The sequence below is a fragment of the Mixophyes fleayi genome, chromosome 1 (genome assembly GCF_038048845.1).
Source record: "Mixophyes fleayi isolate aMixFle1 chromosome 1, aMixFle1.hap1, whole genome shotgun sequence".
NCBI classification, from domain to species: Eukaryota; Metazoa; Chordata; class Amphibia; order Anura; family Limnodynastidae; genus Mixophyes; species Mixophyes fleayi.
Genome location: NC_134402.1, coordinates 36723191 through 36743997, shown reverse-complemented (window position 1 = coordinate 36743997; position 20807 = coordinate 36723191). Strand labels below are relative to the sequence as shown.

At 40.7% G+C, this 20807-nt stretch overlaps 1 protein-coding gene across 9 annotated transcripts in view; it reads right to left on the bottom strand.

Moving 5' to 3' along the window:
• Window positions 1–20807, bottom strand: part of ABLIM2 (actin binding LIM protein family member 2) — a 141688-nt gene that overhangs the window by 48804 nt on the left and 72077 nt on the right. For 8 of the 9 annotated variants that reach the window (XM_075194392.1, XM_075194394.1, XM_075194412.1 and 5 more), the window contains exons 4-10: window positions 19930–20045; window positions 16096–16222; window positions 14296–14389; window positions 11565–11652; window positions 10618–10676; window positions 8386–8463; window positions 4450–4596 (exon numbers count right to left, since the gene is read on the bottom strand). In XM_075194392.1, the coding sequence (XP_075050493.1) occupies window positions 4450–4596; window positions 8386–8463; window positions 10618–10676; window positions 11565–11652; window positions 14296–14389; window positions 16096–16222; window positions 19930–20045 (709 nt within the window). The remainder of the gene's footprint in view (window positions 1–4449; window positions 4597–8385; window positions 8464–10617; window positions 10677–11564; window positions 11653–14295; window positions 14390–16095; window positions 16223–19929; window positions 20046–20807) is intronic. The other variant, XM_075194413.1, reaches the window with a different exon arrangement.

The window sequence follows — 20807 nt, the reverse complement described above, 5'->3', positions numbered from 1 at the left end:
GATTTTAAGATCTAACTTGGACTATGGGAGTCAACACCTTTCATGTGACGTGTACATTTAATAGAGGCCAATATAGCCAGTGAACAGTAGATGGCGTCAGAGAGAAAGAAAGTGTCTAATCACATAACAAGACCCCTGGGAGTGGGCCATGTGGATTGAGCCACATCCATAATGGTGAAGAATGAATTATTACTTTAAAATGTTGGCAACTACATGTTAGACTAGTATTAATAGTGTGTTTATGTGGCCCTGTCTAGAGAAGCTATTATCAGGGCATGCTGAGGCTTGTAGTTCACAACAGGCAGGAGCCATGGGGTGGAGATATAACAAGAGTCTAGACGTTCCCAGCATTATATGTGCACGGGTTTCTCTACTTGGTTTGTATTTTGCTGCTCATTACAAGACTGAGCTTGGAACACACTTTGTGTCGATTACAGACAAATCCTATAACCGACCATTAATCTTTAGGAAGTCCTAAACCCAGCGCAGATTTCATCTCATATTCTTATCAGTTTAGCGTACAAATCCACAAACACGTGTAAGCCTTGGCGCGTGGAAACGTCTATCTATATAACATGGCTTCTCTCAAAGGTTGGCTTTCTGAAATGAACATTCCCTAACAATAAGCAACAGTCTTAGCGATGTCACAACACAATGATTCTAAATCTTCACTTATAAATAACATATATCTGTATGTCTGTATTGTTGTCCCTACTTCACAGTGTGCATTTATATTAGCGCAACCTTTCCAAATAAAATCTTATCTTTCCCATTCAAACACTCCCAGAAGACTATAGGAGGCATCTATGGAAAATATTTTTTTAACATCTATTTAATTAAAATTACCCCACGTCCGCCTCCGTAAGGGTGTAGGAAGAGTCCTGGTTATACCTGGTTTGTGAGCATTTGTGTTTTGCGGGCCCGATCTCCCTAAGGAATACAGCCTAGGTTTGGTTTGGTATTAGGGCAGGGGGACCCCAAGCCTAGTGCTGGCACTAGTAAATTTTGGGGGACATCACGCAGCTTATCCCCCCAACTTTGCTAGCACCAGCGCAGGTTGGCAGTTACACTTAACGCGTCATGGAGACTCTCATGCTGACCACTTGATGTGGGAGAATGGACTGCTCTCCCGGGAGTCCGGGAGACCTACCCAGAATTCGGGAGTCTCCTGGAGAGAAGGCAAGTATGGTGTTAATTAAGTGAGTAGTACCAATGTGCAGATTGCAAAAATCAGGGACATTTCCAGGGATTACTCTTAAAAAAGCTGGGACTCTCTGGAAACCATGGACAGTTAACATCTATTCCAATGGAATAGATTTAGCGCAGACAAAAGTCAAAGTGGGAATGTTAACATTTACATAGCGGCCGACTGTCCCTAATTTCCTCTGACAGTCTCAAGTTTTACATTTGTTGCAAGGAAATATAGACCAGCTGCTCAGTACCACTTCCCTTGTGGTTCATGCTAAATGCAATATTGACTATGGGTCCTTAATCTACTGAACATGATAGTTTAAAATGCAATTAGAAGACACTTTTCACAGGTCTACAAGTCAAGTTATACTGTTGTTTTTTGTACACTATATCCATATCTCGTCACTTAAATAAACATGCATTGCAGTAGTGATATACAAGGACTCATTTTCGTAGTAAAATAAATACTAATGCAAAAAATTAACATGTTACATAAATAAAATGCTGTAAATATAAAATAATGGCAGTAGATATATATTTTATATAAGCATTTCATTTTTAGTTGTAACTTTAAGCATATACAACAATAGTAATTACCTGATGAGATGAAAAATAAACTGAAAAATAATATTTAGGAAAAAAAAAAAAGTCAGATTTGTTGGACAGATATTAATTATGTCGGTGGTAAGTTCATGCTGGAAACAAATATGAATTTACATTTTGGGGTTTATGGCATTTAGCAATGTATATTTATATTGCACTACATTATGCAAAATGACGCGATTCTCAGTGAATCGTGTCATTTTAACAAGGGAATTCCGGGATGCGGGAGAAATGTCAGCTCTCGCGATTTTCGGGAGTCTCCCGGACTTTCTGGGAGTGTTGGCTCACAGGTATGTGAAGCTTGTACACATGTGAGAAGGCAGCATGTCCTTATAGGATCTCACACACATTGGATGTAATACAGCTAACATTTCTTTCTTGTGTTTGTATCGCTAACAATTGACCATACACAGAGACTGTTGGCTGATGGGGACTAAGGGCGGTCTGTGGGAGGGCACTTCCTGCTTTACATTAGACAGCCAATCAGAAACGGGAAAGGGGCAACATTCAGAATTCTAGAATGTATTTAATTTTTACAGACATCTGAGAGGCACTGACTTGGATCAAACTTTAATTAAACAATAACTTTGGAAAGTGTAGCAAGCAGAACATATAAAATAATAATTCACATAATACGAATGCGCTTTAGTGTTAACTGGACACTTCATAAAACAGTACAGGGAAGTCAGGCAATGGCTCTCACCTAATTTACAGGAAATTAATCTAGCTATGAGCATACTACCCAGCTGTCCCGATTTATGCGGAGAGGTACTGAATTTAGGCCTGTGCTCCGCTGTCTTACCCGGGGACATGTTTTTCACGCTGGTTGGAATGATGAGGGGGTGAGAATATGTGATGGACAGTCCAGTGCAGTGTTGGCTAACCTGTGACACTCCAGGGGGTAAATGTATGAACCTCCGGATTCTTCAACTCCGGCGAGTTCAGCGTCTTTAGCGCTTAAATTTAAAGCGGCGCTGCCTTGTAAAGGGAAGTCTCCCTTTACAAGTCAGCGCCGCTTTAAATTTAGACGCTGAACTCGCCGGAGTTGAAGAATCCGGAGGTTCATACATTTACCCCCAGGTGTTGTGAAACTACAAGTCCCAGCATGCTTTGCCAATATATAGCAGCTTATTGCTGGAAGGGTATGCTGGGACTTGTACTTTCACAATACCTGGAGTGTCACAGGTTAGCCAACATTGGTCTAGCGCTTTATAGCGTTAGCCAGCCACCTGGGGGGGGGGGGGGGGTATTCACCCCCCCTCCCACGCAGGGCCATCTTAACAACATTATGGGCCCCCGGGCAAAGCAGTGCACCGGGGCCCCTATATATATATATATATATATATATATATATATATATATATATATATATATATGTATATAGAGATACAGATATAGATATATAGAGATAGAGATAGATAGATGTACTTGCTCAGTGACCCTTGAAGGTTTTTTTGCAGATTTTTTTTTTGCAGGATTATTTATTCTAATTAAGAGCTCTGCTATGGGGCCCCCTTGCTTGTGGGGCCCCCGGGCACCTGCCCATCGTGACCAATGGAAAAGATGGCCCTGCTCCCACGTGGCATGACCACACCCCCTGTCCCGCTACTGGGACTTGCATGTTGGGAGGTATGAATGAGACTGCAGTCATTTACACCGTATTAAAGATGCTCGGGGTTATCCAGAAGCAGCTAATATGAAATTAGCATAGACTGCATATTGGACTAATTCAAGCAAGTGCGTGACTGGTTGCTAAGCATATAAATCCTATTGAACCTGGCTGTGTTTCAAATTGATTTATATGGCATGATTAGTGATCGCACCAATTAGTCCTATTGTAGTTCATATGCTTGTGACACAATTTAGCTTCTCTTCTGAGGAGCTGACCTGTGTTCTATTGAACATCACTGGGGCAGGGACTGATGGGAATGAATTCTGTAACATATATTATGTGATTTTAGGATTAAAATGTTGCGTTTCATTTCACATACCATTCCAAATCCCACTTGTATTACCGATGTCAGCTTTTATATCATTTCTTGCTTATAGTGCTTAGTGTACTATGTAGGTGTAAAAACTGCACAAAAAAACAACAATTATTCTGTCTAACAAGAGAACGTAGGAAAACCGCGCACCCACTATGCAAGTGCCCTGACTTGGCTTGTGAATCACCCCGCATCTTGCAGTATGCTCACTACTAGAGGACTTCCTTCAGATTCTCTGCTCCAAGAGGCAGGAGAATAACACAGGGAGGAGACACTCTGTGAGTGACATTACAGCAATATCGGCACGACACACCAGCAGAGTCAGTTTTTTTTACACCTATATTGTGCACTAGTTATTATGTAAACAATGCTTTATATCAACACTGACAGGTTCTCTAATAATAATAATAGTTCCAATTATAATCATCCAGCAATGTTCTTCTAAGTGACTCAAAACATTTATTGTCTCGGTTAACGTTCAGCTTTTTTGATGACTGCTTTTAACACTCGTAGGACTGGAAAATAAATCTATTCCACTACTATCTACAGAGCCATTAGTTATGTGCGTCACACGCAGGAGACGCTACACAGAGACACCAACAACAAGCGCATTAACCTCTGCTAACGTGGCAGTATAGTGCATCATTAAACACCTCTATGTTTGCAGTACCTCCCCATAGCTATGCCTGTTCTCTGCCGAGTAACTGATGTATGGAGAGTAGGAGATCATATCAGGACGGTCAATATTATAGATGGCTTTATCTTTGGGAAGAGCCGCCAAATCCTTGTAGTCAATTATTTCGTCGCCAAGTTTTGCCTAAGGAAGAGAAGAAAGAAAGGAGACGAAAGAAAGGTAAAAGTGGAGAAAAAAGCAGATATAAAACAGAAATAAGGTGATAATTTAAAGGAAATATATCATAGGGTACAGTATAGAGTAGAGGTACACTCATACAGCCGCTGTCCTTGGCGCTATTTCTAATATTTAAGGGGCCATTAAACCTGAAATTTGCCTGATCTGTCAGAGTTACTTCTAGCACGTCAGGACAGACAGTAATCCAGGGATGGTCAGGGTGTAAGGTGGGGCTATCCAAAAAATGTCACGCCGGTGTGTATGTTGGGGGGAAGGGAGGTCTGCGATGGACAGCCTAGCTCTTTACAGGGTTAGGCAGCCCTCTGTTGGTGTAGTCACGCCCCCATCAAGACATGACCACACCCCAAAGTGACACGGCCACGCCCCCTGTCCTGATACCGCATGTTGGGAGGTGTGTATGAGACTACCGCCATTGACAACAGGTCACTGTATTAACAAATGTGCTGGTAAGTTCCTTATTTAAAATATTTCTCTATCACTTACATTTACTTACTGACTAAACAGTAGCACAATATTGTCTCAACAATGGAAAAAAACAGGTGTTTACATTTACATCACAAAGACATTAATCATAAAGAGCAGATCTAAAATATTATGGACACTGTTACAGAGGCAGCTCCTGACTCGTCAATCCTTCTGTATGTGAAGGATATATATATATATATATGGAAAGTGATTATTGTAACTGGCTAAGAGGGGCCAATAAGTGAGGGACTAGGTGTTTGTTATTTTCAGGTACTTTGCTGACAAATAAATAATTTTAGGGCTGCTACCTGAGCTAATACCTGTCACAATATGGTGGAGAATACAGGCATGTAGAGGTCTTCGTATTGGGCGAGTGTTACGCGAAATGACAGCGACAAGAATACTGGATGCTTTGTGGACAACGACAGTGTAAAGCCCAGGACTACGTGGATGGTGGATGTCACTGCTAAACCCAGGTGGGTGATGAGTGACAAAGATATTTGTCAAGGAATCTGTGAATTGTCCAGTGGAAGTTATAAGTTTCCATTTCTATAGCAGATGCCTCTTCTCTTCATGTTTATCCTCCATGCTTCGTTTACAGCTATTTAGAACATGCTGCATTGTGATTGGCCGCAGAGAAAACTGGTTTATTAAATACTGAAACTAGGCAGCCATGGTCCGGCCCCATTACCAGCAAACAGAGGCAGGGAAGTGGGTTTAGTTTCTTGGGATTGTACCATTAGGTAGAGAGGGGTGTTCTGTCTCCTCCCACAGTCCAGAAACACACTAGTAGTCAGGTAACTGTGTTCCGATTAAACTGGCCATAGAATATGTGCGGTGAGTCTGTGGTAGAGAAACTAGATGGCAGGCTGTAGGATCCAGTGGGGTAGGGACCCATGTGAATGAATGAATTCTCTGAGCAGTAATATTGGGCCTGTATAAATAAAAGGATAATAATATTCTTCATACTAACATTACAGTAGCTAACAAGGCAATACCATAGATCCAAAGCATCCAAATGTATGACAAGCCATCATATTATATCTAGATAAGGGCTGGCTTAAAGATACCTAACATCACTAGACCAGGATTACTGCTTAACCTATGAAGAGAAACGTTTGCACGGCCATTGCTAGCACTAGGGTCTTCTCCATGTTAAAAGGGTCAAACCAAATTAATTCTAAGGATTTTGTCACCTCTACCTCAATCCATATCTTATAACATCAAAAGTCAATACAAATTGGATCACTCCCCTGATTTGCCAAGACCACACCCTGTTCACCCAGAACAACTCCCATTTACCCCTTTTCAACTAGGGAACACCCTCTTTGGATGCTGGAAATCTGGACTGATTTGTGAAAATCAGGACTGTTGGAGGCAGTGTCAGGATCAATTGGCGCAGGTGGGCACCACCGCACTGCGCAGCTTCCTCCCTCTACTCGGTTACTATAGACGGTTCTCAGCGGTTTTGCCTGGGAAGTTTAAAGTGTGTTTCATTGGCTGCGTGCATCTTTTTAATTCACTACCTGTGGAAGTAGTTAGTTTTCCTGCAAGTGTGGGTCTAATGCTGCCTGATTCTTGGTCATGTTTCCTGGTTCCGGTTCTGATCTTTGCCTGGCTCGAACCATTCTCTGGATTGCTGCCTATCTTGACCTTTCCTTGGACTTGACCTATCTTGGTATTGTTGCCTTCCATGACCTTTCCTTGGACTTGACCTATCTCCGTATTGTTGCCTTCCATGAACTTTCCTTGGACTTGACCTATCTCCGTATTGTTGCCTTCCATGACCTTTCACTTGGTATGCCACCCGCCACAACTCTGATTAGACAGTGGACCTTATCCCAGCCTGTAGGAGTACTTGCATTTCTTGTGTTATATGATCCTCTCTATGGCTTTATTAGAATTACAAAATATTCCTGCTGTCAACACCATTCTCTGAATAACACTCTACTACTGCATGCACAAGATCTTGGGGCAACTGAGTAACGCTGAGCATATCCAGATCAAAGGGAACGCCTGGTGCTATAGGAGAAATCCATGACTGGTTATAGAGGCTTATTCTGAGCCTGGCATCAGAGGTATGGCCTAATCAATGTCTGATTGATTGCTATGTGCTACAATAAAACTATATAGATGTCACTAAGTAAGACTGATATCTGTTGTTTGAAACCTCACAGGTCTACCTCACAAACCATTGACAGTTTTGCTTATCATCAATGTATTATTATCTTGTCTCCCACCTACAGAGGTAAATGCACCATGCAAATAAAACCCAGGAAGGATGACAATGTACAATTAAAACTGTCTACAATTTATATTTATGTTCCATTGTAGATGTGAGGAAGGTGCGACTGTTACTCTTTGTACAGATACAATATTGCACCAGAGCCAAATTTTTTGCAGATTTTGTTGTTGAGGTGCAGGATACACGGCCAGCAGCAGTTGTTATATGTAACATAATGGATTGCTATCTTTCCTTATGCTGCACACAACGTACAGCTGTATATTCATTAATTATTGAGATAATAATATTGGTGTGTACAGTTTTAGTAGCCTGACCCAGAATGAATCTACAGATGCAGCAAGTAAGAGCTGACTGCTGAGCAATGTTCCTGTAAAGACACAATGAGGTGCACCCACAGCAGCGACAATTCAATAAAACAGAGAAAATAAATGGCTTTACAGCCTCGGAGCCATTGATTACAAGACACTGTCCTATATTTAGCACAGACCGTGTTCCGTGATCGTTTCCCTTTAAAGGACGCTGATCTCAGAACATTCCGTGCTTAATTGTGTTTCGCACGGGCAATGTATATGCTATACATATATGTTTCTGGAATCCCTCTGTGTGGGTTATGGAGTTGTGTCTGCCCTGTCATCTATTGGACTTTACGGAACTGACCATGCCCCCATGTTATACCCGACGTCCACTTATGTCACACATATCCCTGTGCAATTAGGCCTTGTCCCCGGGCTATTGTATGGTGGGAGGATTATCGCACTTCAATTCGATTGACAGAAAAGCTCTGGGAAGAAATAAAGAGACTCTGAGGAAGAGAAGGCAAACAATGGAGTTTTACTAAATGCTGAGCTATGCAAGCAGACTTATTAACACCGTTGTGGAATCTAGTAACAGACCAATAACAAGAATATTTCTGTACATTTATCCTTTAATGTTTGCATTAAATAAATGCAAAGGCAAAATATAAAAACATAGGGCTGAGGCCCCTTTAAATAGAGCAATGCAACAGTGGACGATGACAAACTCACATAAATGACTCTGCTTGGAGATCCAGATGTACTGGAAGCCGGCACTGATATGATACTCTCTGAAGAAGTCCTGGTCTCCTATGGGGAACAGAGAGCACAACAATAATTCAAGAGCAGCAACAGGTTAATGGTTGAAAGGGATATTTAGTTACAAAAGTAAGTTGTTAAGCACAAGGAACAGAAAATCATAATTTATAAGTGCCAATACTCCAAACCATGATCACTTTTATCTCTATATTAGATGTATACTAATGTTTTCCATTGTTTCAATGTTAATCATGGTTTTTAATCAGTTTATAAAATCAAATCAATTGATACAACGTGCTCTGGTGTGATAAAACATGATCGTGGGAGCATACACACTAATGCGATATCTGACCTAACAGTCGTTTATCGTGTGATTGGCCGATAGTTGGTTGAAAAACCTTTAGTGTGTGCCCAGCCTTATGAAGAAATTCAATAAAAAAAAAAAAACCCACAAACTATTTGTGTCCCCCCTCGAAAAAAAAAAAAATCTAGCATCAGTGTTATAGCCTGAACTTAACTGACCTTATAGAGTCAGTAAGCAAATAGCCAATCAGAGCATTTTTCCTCAAGCTCCAGCCAATCAGGGCATTTTTCCTCATGCTCCAGCCAATTAGAGCATTTTTCCTCACGCTCCAGCCAATCAGACAAAGGCATTCTGGACAGTTTTATTTAGTCTCCTTGTGATTGGATAGGGGCAAATGTGTTTGTGTTATGGTTTTTGATTTTTATTCAATTTGGACTATTCAGGACATTTGGGAAGTGTTTATTTTGAAGGAAGTGGTTTTAAAATTGGTCTGTTTTTTTCACTATTCTTTTTTAACATACCCTGGCACCCACCGACCAAAGGGAGACAGGAAAAGCCCCTGTAGTGTTTAGCTCAAGGTTGGTGTGTCTCACGGGTGGGTCTGCATGTTTTTTTGTGGGCATGCGATTTCCCTAGGAAATTCCACCCATGCTGGTTAGTCTGGGGCTGATTTTGCATTATGACCGGTCTCCCAATTATAGTGTGACCTCCCCAGCCAGGCTTAGAGTGGCGCTGGCTGCTGCTTTTGTAGAAGGACCCCAAGCCCATTGAGGAGGGGTCAGTCTTTATTGCATTCTATTAATATATTTTTAAACACTAGAGATACACACAGATGCTGTCATCATAATAAGTGCATATCTTTACAGCAGCCTGTAGACACCTGCAATAGATACACCTACTAAGACATGTGGCCAAGTCTAACATTTACCTCTGCGTACCCCAAAACCCTCTACTTATACAATCCTGCCCCTCCGGATGTTGGGAGCCACAAGTGTAGGTCATGTTAAATTTAAAATTCTGACACGTTTTACTGCGCATGCATCATCTGGAAAAGCAGAATTTTCTGGCCCAATGTTGGAGAAACAACAGCAATCAAGCTTTATTCGCAAATACAGAACAGAATACTTGACAAAGCGTTCTGTTAGCAGGATACAACCAAGAAACTGCTGCAACTAGCTTCAAAATTGAGTGAGAATAGATATGAATGTGTACACTATGGATAAGAATATTTAAAATGTACTTTTTCTAGCCACTATTACATTTTACGTACATATGCTAATTTTAAGGGTCTAGATTGCCTTCAACTTTAATTTACTGCCTGTATGTAATTTATCATTTGTTTGATTACCTCTGCCAGTAGGTGCATTAGTATAGATAATCTAATATATAAAAGCCTAGCGGCGTGTGTTAGTCTGTGTGTGAAAAAAACAAACAAGCTGCAGCGCCACCTGCTGGGCGGAGTTATACACTGACCTACTAAATTCTTAGCATTATTTAATATATAAAAGTAAAAGCCTAGCGGCATGTGTTAGTGTGTGTGGAAAAAACTATTATCTCAGAAAGGGCTCATCCAATTGACCTGAAATTTGGTATACTGACATTATTTGACAAAAAAATTAGAATACTGAAGTCAGTTAACTTCCATCATCCCCTCTTCCCCCTGTGAGGGGTAGTAAAGGCTAAATTTACGAGTTGAGGGGTCAAACTCATTTTCGTGAGGTAATTTTACCTCATGAACACACATTAAAAAGGGCGCTTGCGTCGGGAAGTAAAGCTCTTCCCCTGGTGGCCTGGGCTAGGCCCAAATGCATGACAAGAACCTTTTTAAGACCTTAAGTAGCTTGATTTGACTAGAATGCATGAGTATCATGCACCGGTTAACTTGCGTATTATACACTTACCTTGTTTCTTTCCTCCGTTTTGGCGGCTTGCCTGCATATCGGATGCCATATTGTGTTCCCTGTAAAAAAAGGAAATAAAAGATAAATTCCAGGGAATAATTTAAACAAATTTATTTGACATATATACCATGAAGCACTGTATACATTTTGAACCATCATAAAAATAAACATATCAAACAAATCTATTCTATGCATATATAGTCCATGCCTGTGTGCCCAGAACCCAAAGGAGGGGGGGGTGGAGTGGCACTGCCGGAAACAGGAGCAGCGTTGGTGGATCAATTGTAGATTGAGCAGATCAGGGATGTGGGCTAACGTGTTCTAAATTTTCCAAGCAGGAACGTTGGCAGCTATACATAGTCGTACTTATACAGCATCATGTCTGGGAAACGTCACTGCAATGTTAAATTACGGTGGAGCGGCAGTTAGGGGCTGACAACTGTATTTGTAATTCAGAAACATTACCAATCTATTTGTCTAAGTGATTTTTACAATCAAAATGACTTATTACCATAACAAGGGTCAATGGCGTAACTAGCTGGGATACATGAAGGGCAGTAGCTTTGCGGTTGAAGGGCAGATGACCGGGCCCTTGCTCTCAGGGGCCCTGCTCCCTCCGCAGTACCTGCTTCAGCGCTCCATGCTGTCTGAGCGCCGACACTACAAGAGATTTGAAGCTCCGGAATGTTGTGCACAATAGCTGGTATTCTAAGGTTCCAAAACGAAATTCGGTGCCGGAGGAACCCATCCGGCAAGATAATTGAGGGGAGAGAAGAGGAAATCTTGGGGAACCCTTCAAAACTTCTCTAAGTTCTTGTTACACCCCTGACATGGGTAGTATGTTTGCTAGTATTCATAGTAAGTAAGAGACATTTAAAATATAACCAACTAATAATGTGTTGTTTACTGTACACTGATAATTGAAGATAAACCAGTAGAATGATCACCTTGCAGGTACATCTCCTCTCCCTCGGCAAACATCTGGCTGCACCGAACACATCGTGCGCAGGTCGGGTGATAATGTTTTTCTCCGGCCTGCAGGAAACCATTAGAAATTATTAACAAACATAAATACATATTACAGGGATTATGGGGGGATGTTTGCCCATAAAGGGCCTGATTTAGACTTCGGAATAAGGAAGGAAGGTGCAATTTTGCACCTAGGCAAATTTATGTAGTGCTGCAGTGGAGCAAGTGTAAAATACGTAGACAGAGTTAGAGTTGAGCGGGGGCATGTTCTAGATCAACTCTAAATCCCAGCATAAAAATAAAGCTACTTAGCATTTGTGTGCTACATGCATAAAAAAAACTGCATTAGCAGCTCTTGCATCACAACATGGGTTGTCCTGGAACAAATTTGGCCCCTGGATTTGCTCCAAACGAGGCCCAAAATAGTTAAACTTTAAAACTTTAGCGCTTCATTTTACATATGTCTTTCTGAAACGTTATTGAAATATATGGCTTTATGCTTCTAGTTTCATTCTTTATTATAAAAGGACTCTATACCAGCTAGTCAGAGTAGGTCACTTTAGTTTCTATTGAAACTGCTGTGTGATATATTAAGGAACTGGAAAGCAAAGCAGTAATTTCTAAAGCTTTAGATGCCAGTAGCAGCATATCTGATACATTAATGGGCTTTTATGGGGGGTGGGGTAACAGTCTTTTTCTCTAACAATGAAAAACAGATCAGTCACACCTGTGTTTACCGTGTCAAGAGGATAAAGCGTTCAAGCGAATGCTGAAGATCTTTGTGTAAAATATAAAGCCAGGGCTACATTAATGAGACTAAGGGCTAGATTTACTAAGCTGCGGGTTTGAAAAAGTGGGGATGTTGCCTATAGCAACCAATCAGATTCTAGCTTTCATTTACTTAGTACCTTCTACAAAATGATAGCTAGAATCTGATTGGTTGCTATAGGCAACATCCCCACTTTTTCAAACCAACAGCTTAGTAAATCTAGCCCTAATTATCCAAAAGCAAAGAACAAACTGATTAAACTGCGCAATTGATGGTGATCAGCGATGTATAAAATTATTAAAATCACTTGTTCAGGAGAGAATGTAGAGGAAACAATGGGTTACACAATGAGTGATCTCCGTTATGAGAATTACACATAGGGGTCTATTTATAATATACGATAAACCATGCCGAGGCTGCTTTGGGAGCCCTGGTGTTGACTCCTCTCCTCAAGTAGTTTCCCTCTTCACCGGCAGCCTAAAACTGATGGCGAATGGAGAAAGTGATATGCGCATAGCGCTTCCCCCATGAGGGATCCAGACAAGCTGGAGAGGTTTCAGCTGCATCACATTGAAAAAGAACAGTAACGCCATCCTCAGATGCTTTTTACAGCTTTATAAATTGCCAAAACAGCACCGACATACATCTCCTCACTTGTCTCAAAATATCTCCTAACTCAACACCTCTGTTCTGCACAAGATCTGCGTCTCTCTTCCACTCTCATCACATCCTCCCATCCCCGGTTACAGAATTGCTTTCAGGCTGCACCCACTTTGTGGAATTCCCTCCCTCGCACAATAAGACTTCTCACTAGTCTTCAAGCTGTCAAGTGTACTCTGAAAACTCACCACTTCAGGCAAGCTTATAATATTCCTCAACCTCACTAGGTTACCCTATTACTGCCATTTATACAGTTCACACAAGACAACAGCCCTCTGAGCCCCTGACCAACATTGCTGTGTGACTGATCATATAACCCACTAAGCACTTTTTACCTTTACAATCTGGCTGGATCAATATGATATATGTAGCACTAACCCTTGTGTATCAAAATCCCATTGTCCTATAGATTGTAAGCTTACCTCTCTGTTTGTATGTATTACCCAGTATTGTCTTATTACTGTGTTTATTCCCAATTGTAAAGCGCTAAGGAACTTGCTGGAGCAATATAAATAAATGTTGATGATGATGACTAAAGCTGCTGTCCCAACAGAGGTCTATGGGGACTGCGCTAAGTGCCGATAATATGGTTAATGCTGAGAAATGTATGGTTCCTCCGATGATAACCCTTCTGTCAACAAAAAGCTGTGAAAAAGCCTTTTGCCAATGTTTATGCCGGCATTTTGGCTCTTCAATGCTTCTTAAATAGAACCTTCAATGTCTTGTGCACTATGTAGGAACCAGGGGCAGGCTGGGCTGGGGGGCAGGGGGGCATCGGTCCCCCGGGCCGCTCAGAGTGACCGCTGTTCGTCGTGACGTCGTTCTCAGTAATAACATCTAGCTGCCTGCTGAGATATCTTGTAGTAAACACATCGGAACTGGCAGGAGTGTGGCTGTGAAAGTTGTGACATTTTTCATTACAAATTCACTTGATAAAATTTACCCGGATCATATTTCAGACTAGTGTGTCACAAGGAGCATTTGCAAGTGCTGTATTTAAAGCATATGATTCACACAGACTATATTTGCCAATGAAATGCTTAGTGTCTTCTGTAATTTCTTGCGGTTAACGCTTATTTTAACGTTCTGTGAGTATTTCTCCACATAGGACAACTAGTTTTATTCTACATACAGTATAAGCTGCGTACCGAAGAAGGAGAGTAATACACCTGTATACAGCCTAAGGAACCAGAGAAAAGCTGTCATTTCCAAATAATCTTATTATCAGTTGAGTTTATGTATAAAAAGTTATTTTTCAACCCTTAGAAAATTGTATTTACCTCTAGCACTCGGCCTGTGATGAACTTCTCACAGTGATCACATTTGATGCCAAATTTGGCGTGATAATCCATTTCACAATAAGGGATCCCATCTCTGGAAGAAACATTATACATTATTAGATAATACAATGGAATATTGATACCTGCAGCCAATACCTGGGGTCTAACAAGATCTAGTTTGTTTATTTTTTTGACGGAAAAATAGAGCTGAAACTATTTTATTTGCAGACTTGCGCACATATACCAAGCAACAATGATGAGCATTAAATAAAAGAAATAAAAAAATAATACAATGCAGTATCCTAAGAGGGGTTTCTGCAGAAAGCATGAGCTTTTTTTTTTATAACTTAGTAAATGTAACTAGTCAAATATTATTTATATTTATTATTTGTTTTTATAATTCTTGATTGACCATGGTTTACGCTTGATGCCTTGCAGACTTGACTAGTGTGACATACATAATTTATTCTGGTCAATTTACATTAAACTTAATGGGGCATATTCAATAAGGTTTTACAGTCTGCGGTAACGCGCGTTACCGTGGAAAGTGCGCAATATTGACGGTAATACCGTACCGCAATAACACGGATCTTCCTACGCAACCCTATGGGGTGCGCACAAAAATCCACGTTATTGCAGTGCCGTGGATTGACTTTGCGGCGCATTCCGGCGCGTTACCGTGGACCTGAAACCTAATTGAATATGCCCCATTGTATTGTGGTATAGACATTAACAACCACAATGTTGTTGTGTTTTTGCAGAAAACTGAAGAGAGATTCAGTAGGCATTGGTATACTAAAATATGCCAAAAAAAGCAAATTGTCTGTGTTTGTTAATAATAATAATGGGATTATAATTTCATAAGCAGCTCATGGATTTGCAAGACCAATATAGAATTGATTGTGGAGTAAGGAAATGCGTTTACACATAAAACTGTATTATAAAAAAAAATATTTTAAACTTCTGAAATGAAGGTAGTCCAAAGTCCTCATACCCTTACAAAGAAGAAGGCCAGACAAGCTGTATATTGAGAAAGTGTACTGGAAAGTGTACTGGAAAATAATAATGAATTAGGGAAGCGGGACAAACAAGCACGCTATGCTTTATGGTGATCTTTTTTCCAAAATGGCAACAATTGCGCCCATCGGATGGACAGAATGCGCCACGAATTTGCCTAACAGAGCGTACATTTGTGCATGTGTGGTCCTCTAAATAATCTGCTTCTTGGAACAGAGCAAGACACCAAAGATGCTCAAAACACTCAAAAGCGTTCCAAATACAATGAAACTGGACCGGTTCAACAAACTGAGATGTTTGGTCTAATCAAGCTTGAATATATTGAAATTTGTGTTTGGTTTGACCGCCTTAGAGTGTATTGTATAAAAGCTAAGCTGTTAATTAGAGACCAAAGTTTGCCATCGCAGTTTGCGGTTAAAAGACGAAAAAGATAAATGATAAAATGTGACCTTTTCTGTCTGTTCAAGCTCAAGTGCCTACATTTTACAGTCTTAACGATTTGCTAATTCGAACAGACAACATTACTGTGTTTTCCTTCAAGTTTGTGATACAAAGTTCGGATTCGCCGTTCACATGCAAAAATACACATGTTACGGCTCAGTCAAGTGCGGATAGGGTGGAACCTCTTTGTCTTGCTTGAATTTAGCTAGAATGTTGAACAGAAATTTTCAAACTTTAAAACCAGTTCAGCAGCCGCTTTGAAACATAATCAAACATCTGTACTTAGCACCAGTTTGCAGATACCTGGTTCAGTGACGGTGCAGACTGTCATCTGTCACTTACTTGCTAATATATTCAGCCTTCAAGTGGATGCCACAGGTTTTGCATTTGAAACAATCCAAGTGCCAGTGCTTTTCAAGGGCAACCAATGACTGACCGTTTTTAATTTCCAGGCCACACCCTCCGCAGTCTGCAAATGACGAAACATATCACGTTATGAGGCTGATTTTAGAACAGGACTGCACAGAGACAAAGGGCCACATTACCCTGACTATGAATGATGTCATGACTCCTTTGTTTGACATCTGATGGTTTCAGCCATAGACAGGGTCACACCTGTCCTATAAATCTATCTCAGAACTCGCAGGATTTGACAGGCTCTGTCTTAAAATGTTCTGCTAGTTATTCAATAGCCGACGTAGGCAACAGTGGATCTGCAGCAGTTGTGGAGTTATAAGTCCTGGTAAGCTTGTCAAGCAATGCTGAAACTTGTAGTGCCACAACATACAGAGAGATATGCACGCAACTTCCTCTGTTACACTATAATGTGAGATACCACAATTACTCCTGCGATTGGAGAGGAAAAACTATGCACAATGCGAGTCTGACTGATTAACGTAACACTGTCTACAGCAGTAGCGGAAGCTGCCAGGCGCTGGTGTGAATTTTCTATATGATCTCTGAATGAAACAATTCTATTCCCATAGATACTTAAAGGGAATCTGTTACCTCTGTACTAAACCCTCATTTGTTAATTTCAGGATATTCATAGCATGCTGCAAAAAAAAAACCAACAACTATTTTCCCTTCCCTGATTCACCTAAGAAAGGGATAGGTTGAAAAAGGCCTCGGTAAGTTACAAGCGTTCTGTCCCTGACTGCCAACCTCTACTCTACGCCAGTACTAATCACTAGTCCAGAATGCTGACACAGAGCAGGTCAAATGCCAGAATCAGCCTAATTATGCTCGGCTTAAGACTTAAGACTTATACTGGGCAAATAAATAGTTTTTATTGTTTTTTTTTTAAAACAAAGCATTAGCAGGTACTTTATTTCATCCATAATGCTGGACACACACGCTGCAAAACTGCAGTTAAGATTGAGAAATGACAGCAATCAGACTATTACTTGAGCATGTCAGCGAATGCAGCCGCAAGATGACTGCAGATAATGCTGCCAGCATGTGCGGTTATCTTTGACCCCCACTAATAAACCCACTAGTCCTATCAGGGATGATCCATATTGGGCCAAAGTTGATATTAGTCTTGTCGCTCAGTACAGCATTAGCCAATAAGGCATCAGCTTAAGACAAATATTTATGTCTCTTATCAAGGTAATATTTATGGTAAGTGCTAAGCAGAATGTAAAAGTTTCCTTTGTACAATATCCCCAGTCGTTAGCAGCGGCAATATACTGGCAGATAAAATCCATATCTTAGGAGGTTCAGATGGGATCTGGACAAACTGAAATCTACATCCTAAAACGAACAGATAATAAATTGACACATCCATTTGTTCTGCGTAATAACTGAACAACAAGTCACCCTGTACACATCTCACTCATTATGTGTTACATATTTATTCTGACATGTAGACAGTCTCCCTGCTGAGGCCTCTGTTCCTTCTTGCATGCGAGATCTAATTACTTATTTTATGAAGCATCCACTGTGCTCTGCACGCAGCAAACATGTGCTCACTGTATCCACTTACCGTAACGCCATTAAACTAAACATATGCGGAATCCTAGAGCAAAGAGAGGCTGCAAGTAAAACATTTTTGGAATGATTTATGATTTGCAATGTAGGGCTCTGTCTATTATCAAAGATACAAACATTTTTTTTATTCCTATTATCAATGGTACAAATAAAGTTTTATTGCTGTGGAGTCGCTGTGTGTGTAGGACGACTCCAGCAGTGTCACAGTATGACACTGTATGCCCGGATCCGGTCACTCATGCAGAGAGGCTGGGGCTAATCTAAGCCAGGGATTCTCAGCCTGCAGTGCTTATACTCTCAGGTGTGTATCAGGGAGATTCGTGGATGATTTCCACTAGTTACAATAAACTTAATATAACAGTTTCAAATGTAAGTGATGTACAACGCATATTAAAAAAAAATAAAAACACACACACAGAAGGGGTCTTATTTTTAAGGGTCTTATACATGTAAATAGATAAAAAGAGTTGAGCAAGGTACACACTACAGGGTTTTTGTCCAATGGGCGGCACGGTGGCGTAGTGGTTAGCACTTCTGCCTCACAGTACTGGGGTCATGAGTTCAATTCCCATCCATGGCCTTATCTGTGTGGAGTTTTTATGTTCTCCCCGTGTTTGCGTGGGTTTCCTCCGGGTGCTCTGGTTTCCTCCCACAACCCAAAAACATACTGGTAGGTTAATTGGCTGCTATCAAAATTGACCCTAGTCTCTCTCTCTCTGTCTGTGTGTGTGTGTGTGTGTGTATGTTAGGGAATTTAGACTGTAAGCTCCGATGGGGCAGGGACTGATGTGAGTGAGTTCTCTGTACAGCGCTGCGGAATCAGTGGCGCTATATAAATAAATGATGATGATTATGATGATGATAATCTGCTCAACCAGCCGACATACGACCGTTCGTTCAAAAGTCGGGTCAGTGTGTGTAGTGACACGATGGTCGAAAGTCTGCCCAAATGGACGATTGTCGCCTCATTTGGTTGGTCGTACCGTTAAATATTTTCGTTCCAATCTCGTTTCCGTTGTGTAGTGTGTATAAGTTTCTGACCGATCCACAACAGTGAGTACGAAATTACAGTCATTGCTCACGACAACATGGCTGTAAAAAGTCGCTAACGGGACAGCTGCTCTTCCCTTTATCGTCTAAAACAAGGCTAGTGTGTATGCAGTCCATGGACCGAGTGATCGGACCATCGATCAGAAGTAAAATCGATCGGCATAAAAAGTTGGTGAAAAACTCTGTAGTGTGAACCCAGCTTTACTTGTCAAATAGTTATATATATTTGGTGGGATAAACTAATACATGATACAAAGAAGTTGAGAAACTCTGATCTAGGCTATGGTCAATATTCTCAGTTAATCAGTGATACAATTAAGTATTATCTATTGTTTAAAAGTAGAAGGACATTGATACTTGAGTGTAAAACATCTACAGCTCCAACAATTAAAAGTAAAACATGAGCTACATGGTTACAAGGGTTATGTAGAGACATCATCTTACAGTCTGATATGATGATGATATGATGCATATCACTGTGGTAAGTCAGAATTCAGTGTGTGTAGCCCCAGAATGCCCAAAAATCAACTGATCAAAATCAATTGGGTTGCTTTTGGGCATGCCCAAATTTGCTGTTGGCAGATGATTTGTTCGGCCTGCTTGGAGAGACCCCTGCTGCACACACTAACGGACCTCCGTGTGGTCTAACACGGAATGGCTACTAATGTTAACGCCCAAATTGGGCTCAGGCCTAGAGGCCTATACATGGCCAACATAGAGAGCGTTCATTTAGCTCATAAAGAGCATTTATTTTTAACGCAAGCAATTGTTTCACACAGTACACCACCAGGGGTCACTTTTTTCTAAAAAATATAAAATGACCAGCTCCGCAAACTAATCACATACATGGGCACATTTAGTACCGATATGGGGCCAAATCGGCACATTCTGTGCCAAAGACCCAAATGGATGAGGTCCGATTGGTAGCCAGTGCTTGCACTTACTGTCGGGAGGGGTAAGTAGATAGAGGACAGCGTCCAAAAATATGTAGCTTTGTAGCCCCCACTCCTGACTGTATGTGGTCATTAGAACCAATAAGTTCCATTGACAAACCCATTTACATGCTTTACATAAACATACATAGAAGAAATATATCAACAGTGTTAATACTGCGTGTAAGAGAGAACGACTTACTTCTCAGATTCTGGACAGAGAAATTACTGTTGCCGACAGTGGGAGAAACTGTACATTTTTGGCATATGCACTCCTTGCCATTAAACGTGACACGGTCTCCGGGAGGGAACGGGTTTCTAGAACACATTCCATTAAACGTATTAAGACAGGAAGTTTTTGAAGCCCTTGAACATCACTAACAGAATAAAAATCGAAATACCTTCCAGACAAAGGGTAGTATCAAGCAAAATGGTGTAGCCGATTCTAGATTAGGTTTCGAACCTTCAAATATAAACAAAATAGAACGGTATCTGTCTATATACATTGCCACATCCAAGTTTATCCCCTTCTGAAAGCTATAGGGAACATTTGTGGGTTGTGGACCCTGCATGACCGGTCCGTGAACGATATCCCTGGATAAGTGGGCAATGTATAGTGACATACATTAGTTCTACACTCAGCCATTTCGGTGTGCCACAAAAACCGTTCTCATAGTGGGATATGTACAATATGTATATTATTACAGCATGATATGTAAACTAATGCAGTTAGTCAGTTATGGATGCGGGACAAGATTTTCACAGAAATAAAGTAGCTTGCAGTGAGCAACATCTAAATAAAGTTCTGGTACCCCCTCCTTTTCATTATACAGTATTAAAATATTTACATGTCTGGTTATTGTGTGCAGCCATTACTTGTATCATGTATTTTGTTGTATTTTTGTGATCTCAATATTTTTGTACTGCAGCATGTCTAATGATTATGTGCTTGTGGACAAAATACACAAATAAATAAATCTTTGGACCTGATTCATTAAAGAAACTAAGCGAAAAAAAGGAGTACATCTTCTCCGGGACAAACCATGTTACAGTGCAAGGGGTGCAAATTAGTTTCTTATT